The sequence below is a fragment of the Poecilia reticulata genome, linkage group LG12, assembly GCF_000633615.1.
Source record: "Poecilia reticulata strain Guanapo linkage group LG12, Guppy_female_1.0+MT, whole genome shotgun sequence".
NCBI classification, from domain to species: domain Eukaryota; kingdom Metazoa; phylum Chordata; class Actinopteri; order Cyprinodontiformes; family Poeciliidae; genus Poecilia; species Poecilia reticulata.
This window is the reverse complement of record NC_024342.1, coordinates 15,257,497-15,264,700: the sequence shown is the minus strand read 5'-3', so window position 1 is coordinate 15,264,700 and position 7,204 is coordinate 15,257,497. Positions and strand designations below refer to the sequence as shown.

The following is a 7,204-nucleotide window of genomic DNA, read 5'->3' as shown; positions in this document are numbered from 1 at the left end:
CAGAGGCTATCTGGTTTGGGGGCAGACAGACCTGAACTGAGGATTTTACCACGGGATAGAAAAAGTTCAGTCATCTGCACAAAGAAGGCCTCTTATGACTTGGAGAAGAACAGTCCGTCACCATGACTGAGATTCTTAAAAGCTTCTTATTGGAAAGGCTCTGCACATCATGGACCTGCAATGGTTGAAATGCCTGTTTAATGTTGAAGAGATGAGAAGGATTGTAGCTGTGGTGTAACAGACCTGGGTAGTGGTTCTCGTCATTAAGAGAGAAAACCAATGAATCACTCTTTTTAGCCTTTTCTTATAGAAGAATAAAAAAATATGGTAGATTTCTTTCCAAAGTGACCATCAGGTAACAAACTATAGGCCCTATGGGTTTGTTATTTACTCAGTTTTAAGGCTGTGGATCCAGAAATGACGATGAAACACAACCCAAATATACTTTGTGGATGCTGTAATTTATAAGAACACATCTCTGTTTTGTCATAAAGAACACATATTTTTAGTTTCTGTCACATCAACCAAAGATGATGTAACATTATCTGGGAGGGTTATGTTGAAGGAGGATTTTTGTTATCTTTTGACAGAGAAAGATGTCTTACCTGTTTTAGCTTCTGTGTCAAGCCACATTTATTGCTGCAGCCATTCCAGATAACTGACTTGAATTGATTTAAGCTAAACGTCAGTTGGTGGATTGTTGTTTTAATAGGGTGTTTTTATCCTTCTTTCTTTCCTACTTTCTTCTTTTTACAGGGTGCCTTTTTCGGACTCACAATTGGTTTAGTAATAGGATTATCCAGGATGATTACAGAGTTTATCTACGGGACAGGGAGCTGTGTTAGCCCGAGTGACTGTCCTACCATCATCTGTGGAGTGCACTACCTCTACTTTGGGATGATCCTGTTCACTGTCTCTTGCATCCTCATACTTGGAATCTCCCTAATGACCAAGCCCATCGATGACAAGCATGTACGTGACAGTTTTGTGATAWGAGTAGCTTAATATGTAACTTTCCAAATCAGAAATTGTTCACAGGAAGACTATACACTATGAACTTCCTGCACAAACTCTTTTACATTTTTTCTGCTCATGATTATATTATATCCAAATTCTTATTAAAGTTGCAGGTACTTTGGGATGTTAAAGACTGAGTAACATAAAATCTTAGTATGCAGTTTCTGAGTGAAGATGGTGAAGAAGTTAGCAGCTAAGAAAACAGTTCTTTGAAGATTTTGTTTGTAATTTATAGCATCTCTTTGAGCTTCAAGCTTGACTTTATTACACCAATCAAAGAACAAAATGCACTTGTAGCAGAAGAATTTATGTTTATTTCAATTTAAGCAATCTCCAGTTGCTGAAACTCACTTCACTTACTTTGACTTTTTTCACTCAAGGCTGCACTAAAGTTTTATAAAAGTACTGTATGTTTTTTATATATTTGCTAAAACTGTCACCATGTTGCGACAGTATGAGACAGGCAATCTGTGAAAAGATCAAGCTCCTTTTGTCATCTGCAGAAATGTACCTCTTCCAGTCGGAAACAACCAATCAGAGCTAAGAGGAGGAGCTAAGCTCTGTCAATCATCCTCATGTACATGGTGCTTAATGTGCAACAGCTTCATGTTCTATGAAAACCATTTATCTGCCATCATCGATGGCTATGCTACCTAGCCTGGGCATTCGTGCAGCTTCTGTTGTGGAGAACCAGCTTTAGTGCATCAGTGAGAAAGGGTTGAGTGTGTGAGGGGCCGTACATGAGGTGATTGACAGCACTAAGATCCTCCTCTCTGCTCTGAGAGGTTCCTTCTGACGGAGCAGAGTATTTGTTCAGATGACAGTAGGTCCTTAGGGAGAAGAAAGAGGAACTCGATCTTTTTTCACATATCTGTTTCGTACTATATTGTCACAACATAATGATAGTTTTAACAAATATGTAAAAAAACATCCATCTATTCATTCATGATCCAATATGTTTATTAGGGGTGTAGTGATATAATCATTTCATGATACGATATATGATATTCTGGTCACGATACAATATGTATCACGATATTTGTTGAGCGATACAATTCGACACAATTCTCTGCATTTTTACGATTTTCTGAAAGATTTTAGAAGGACAGAGTGATTTTAGTGACATTTTGTGTTCCATAGACTTGAATTTAGTTAACTGAAAACAGATTAAAAGCACCAATTACACAATACCTGAATCTGATTGGACAGTCGAACAGTCTACAGCTGGACAAAATGAATCAAAGATGCAGTGAGAGAATTAGTTTCTGTCATTTAATTCATGTGGATTTGACATAAAATTCAAAAATTTAAACGGTAATCCAAGATCAGAGTGGGGAGATTATCAGCCTCTGTAGACTCTCAATATGCAAATGATTGATTGCATTTATGTTTTTTATTTTGGACAAAAGACTGGACAAATGCAGTCTTTTGGACTATGGGGAAAAAGGTTTTTCTCCCTGCAACTACACAGCGCCGTTATTCCCCTGCTTGCATCTCTGAGTAGCTGCCTCTCAGACTGCCAGGATCTCATAGTTCTCCCAGTCTCTGATACTCTTTGTCTGTTGCTAATAAAAATTAGCGATCAGCCATTGTTATCATGGAAATCGTCACTGCGCCGCGGATTCCGACTAGGGTTTTTTCCCTCTTCGTCTTCCTGCTCAAAACACAGCGCCGCTGCGCGCCCTCTTCAGATATTGTCAACCCATGTTCATTCTTCAGGTAATCCTTTATATACAGAACAGAAACCGCTAAGCTGAAAACTAATTACGAAGTGAATGCTACCAGTCGAAATTTGCATTAATTTCGCGATCTCACTGCTTTTGCAGCTGCTCCATTCGCGCCGCTACTCCTTTCCGCTTCTCCGTTCCGTTCCGCTTCTCTTTCACGGTTACTTGCGCAGCTTTACTTCGTTTCTCAGCAAAAAAATATATTTATTGAAGATTTTACATTTCCAAAAAACACAGGAATCTAATGTTTTGTTTCGTTTTGTACGTTTGGAAGCTCATTCCCTCTCACATAATCGGAAAAACCGGGGAATGGCGGCGCTTTTGACATTTCTCTGACATTCGGAAAAATATGGTTTACTAATTTTAGCATAACTCCTGTTATACTTGGCTTATTAACACAATTTAAAAACTGGTGTGTAGTTTTTAATGTGCACTTTAAGCTCAAGTGAGACTGAGGGAGGCGGAGCCTTGCTGCTACGCCGTAACAAACTAGACGTTAAAAAGAGCTATAACGTTATGGACCTCTATGGTTTAACGGATCGATACTCGCGGATGAAAAATCGATACTTTCCGAGGGCGGAAAATATCGATATATATCGCAGAATCGATTTATTTATAGAACCCTAATTTTTATCCTTGTGGGGTTATGGGGGGTGCTGGAGCCTAACTCTAGCGATCAAAAGGTGAGAGTAAAAATCATGCTGTTTTATAAAAGTTACATTCTGCTGCTTTAAACCTATAAAACATCCATGATTTGTGCTGCAATAGTTGGACATTTTTCTGAGTTCTGAACAGTTTTCTCACATAATGCATTATGTTATTTTCCCAGCTGTACCGATTGTGCTGGAGTCTGAGGAACCATACAGAGGAAAGAGAGGACATTGATCCGGACGATTGGATTGAGGATCATGATGACGACGACAACAGTGAAATGGATGCAGAAGGTATATAGAACACATACAGTTTACACTTCTATCTTTAAAGATAGTTGGAGATTTTACATGACTTTATATTGATATAAAAATCTCTTTGCCTTTATTCCATCCAGAACCTGAGAAAAACCCAAATTTCTTCAAGAAAGCGCTAATGTGCTTCTGCGGACTGGAGCAGAACAAAAAAGCACCAAAACTTACTCCAGAGGAGGAAGCAGAACTGAAAAAGCAGCTAACAGATACAACAGAGAAGCCTCTCTGGAGGAACATTGTCAATGCAAATGCCATCATCCTCCTGTGTGTTGCTGTGTTCTTTCACGGATACTTTGGTTAGCCAAACCCCATCAACATTAAGTGGTCCTGGATGCTGTAATTTATTTTGCATGGATTTAAATTATAACAAAACCATTAACGCTGATCCTGTGTGCCATCATTCTTCCTGTATTGTGCCAACTGATCTCACATAGGACAAAACATGTACTTTTCTCAACGAACCTTTCTTTTAAGTTAACTTTTTCCTGGTATTTGTCACCTGGAGTGAACCAGTAAACGGCAGTGTAACATATTAATGCATCAAACTTGTTAGGAAGTCCAAATTCTCACATATTTGTTCTGACTTCCATATCGTCTTGTCATATTTGTACATATTCCTGTTATGACCTGAACGGTCTCTTTTTGTTGTGGTGCAAAGAGAGTATCTCTGTAATTGAGAACATCTTATATATGTAGCTTCAAATTGGCTTCTTTTTATTATCCCAAGAAGTTAGAAAATGTATTGTTTGGCAAATTTTCATTGTGATACTGCACACATACATTAGACGATAATTTGTTTTATCTGCAGCTCCTTGTCTTTTGTGACTGAAAACATAAACTTTTTATTTTCTTAAGTTTACAGACAATTGCTGTTTATATCACCAGATGCTACATTAAGTCATTATGAAAGAGGGACAACATGACAAAAACTGTTTACCTGGAGGAAGTTAGTAATATTTAACCAGTAAAGGACAAACAAGATGGTTGTAAATTCCCTCAGAATGTATGTGTGCTACCTCATTCATCGACCTCAGCTGGGTTTTCTCATAATGTGTGCTCAAAGTCCACAAGTGCTGTCACTTCTAACTTGCATACACCTAACTGTGTGTGTTGTTTTAGGTGTTAATGAATAAAGCCATCTCAGTTAGAGAGCACTCAGACACTCTCTTTGCTTCCACCTAGTGGGGTAAAATGACTTAAGTTAAAAAAAATGTAAAATAGATTTTCACTGTTTTCTCTTTTGCATTTTTAATTTTTGCCCAACTGTCATACCACAAATGCATTTATTCACCAAAGAAACATAAGTGCCTAATTGCCTCCTTTTTAATTGCCTAAATGATATTTTATGTTTATTAAAATAACATTTACAGCAATATCTTGTTTTTTTTTTTTAGCTAACTCTGTACATTTATTCAATGCAACCATCATGCTGTTATTAAATGCTTTATTATTATAGCCTTGGCAGCGGTCACGCTATTCCATAGGATTTCCTCAATCAACACCTCCTGATCCAGGAACTGTACATGACTGCAGAGCTGATAAGACTATCAATCAGATTGTGTTGTCTAAGAATTAGCAAGTCAAAGGTCAGTACCGTATTTATACTATAAGGCGCACCTAAAAACCTTCAATTTCCTCAAAAGCCAATAGTGCGCCTTATAATCCGGTGCACCTTATATATGGACCAATATTGAGCCACAACAGGTCTAGCAACTACGGTAAGCAGTCGCCGACTTCATTTTCGCCCGTACAAGAAGAAGTGCGCGGTGCATACTGGGATAGTTGTCAGAACGCTGGTTTGTTAATAAAGTTTGATAATACATTTAAAGCCAGGGGGGGAGGGACGGGGGAAGAGAGACAGAGACTGCGGCGGCAGCGTGTCGCTTGGTCTGTGTTACCCAGAAAGCAGTTGGGCAAAATATCGCAACACCAACACCGTGAGTGAAAATATGACTGGGGCAGCTTACTATATAAAGTACTCGGGGGCCACTTCTTTATAAATGTGGATGTGTAATAATAGAGTACGGAACAAACTGGCAACCCAAACTGAAGCGTCTATTCTATGCGCCTTATAATGTGGTGCCGCTTATATATAAAAGACGTTTAAAAATAGGCCATTCATTGAAGGTGTGCCTTATAGTGCGGAAAATACGGTAATAATTACAGCATTTTTATAACAATTCAAGGCACTAGCGGAACAAGTCAGAGTCGGCCGGGGGCGTGGGGCTAATGACAGGGCCCTTTATATACAAATAATAAAGCTCATGATAATATAACTTTACAACATAGACATGCCTGCAACAGTGGAGCTAACAAGTTTCACAACCACAGAGAGCGACTACGTCATTCTGAAATCCATCAGACATGAAGTATAACAAACCAAGAGAACAACAGAAACATCAGGCTACTGGTCACTAATGATGAAATAACACAAAGTCAAAGCTGTTCAGAACCACGAAGAGCGATCGGATTATTTTGAGACCTTATCAATTTCAACTCAGAGCCTGGAGCAGCTAACTGCTGAAGTTAGGTATATTGTTGACGCAATGAACCGAACACGCAGCCGCACCGCACGTACAGCGTGTCGCAGCGCCTTTTGCACCTCTGGATGTTTGTAACTCGGCGCGGATTGCGCACGCCAAGTTGCATTCCCACAAACTAGATGCTCTTGCAGGCGGCTCCAATGTGAACCTCAACTATAAACGCCATACTGCTGTCTTGGCTCGCACGCGCTCAACCCGAACTGCCAAAATCCCCACTACTCAAAGCTGATGTCAGCTTTGAGTCCCTGACATCACCGCTGTACCACCGAAACAGAAAAAGAGGATGTAAACTGGGCTGGGCTGCTACAATTTACAATCAGTATAGATTTAAGTCACACATTGTGAATAATGTTAAAGTTGCTACCTGTAACTAGTCCGGCTCCTTCGTTGGGCTAGCAGTTCTGGCGGGCCTGAAAGTTTGGCTTTTGCTTACTCTCTTTTTTCCTTCCTTTTTGCTTTGCTGCTCCATGGAGCTCCACTCATGTTAAGTTAGTCCGTAAAAATGCTCTAGCTCAGTGTTTTTCAACCTTTTTTGAGCCAAGGTACATTGTTTTAATTGAAAAAATTACGAGGCACACCACCAACCAAAAATGGAAACAAAGATACTCTGCAGCCGCCTATATTACATATATAGTCATTCTTATCAAAGTCTCTTGAATAGGAATCAAATAAACACAAAAATTTATTTTTATCACATTTTACATTTCTTATTTCAAATTGCACTTAACATGTCCACTTCAAAAATACACCTGAACAGCCACAACACTATGGTGTTAAATTTAAAGAAGTTGTAGAAAACTTCAAAGTGGTTTACAAACTAATCCACAAGCATTCTTATAGCCGGAATACAGAAAATAATCCTTATTCTGAAAGAAGCAATAATATTTGGGAAACATTTCACTTCATATTCACTGTTACAATATGAAGAGTTGCATGTACAAAATGTCAATAT

General features: G+C 38.9%; 1 protein-coding gene across 3 annotated transcripts in view; it reads left to right on the top strand.

Annotated features, from left to right (window-relative positions):
- LOC103473668 (sodium/glucose cotransporter 1-like) overlaps positions 1-7,204 on the top strand; it is a 38,124-nt gene that overhangs the window by 7,727 nt on the left and 23,193 nt on the right. Inside the window, exons 13-15 of one of the 3 annotated variants that reach the window (XM_008424072.2) lie at positions 757-972; positions 3,574-3,688; positions 3,793-4,396. The exons of the other annotated variants lie outside the window; for them this stretch is intronic. Of the exons in view, the coding sequence (XP_008422294.1) occupies positions 757-972; positions 3,574-3,688; positions 3,793-4,010 (549 nt within the window). The 3' untranslated portion in view covers positions 4,011-4,396. Of the gene's footprint in view, positions 1-756; positions 973-3,573; positions 3,689-3,792; positions 4,397-7,204 lie in introns of those variants that run through there. 3 annotated transcript variants of the gene reach the window in all.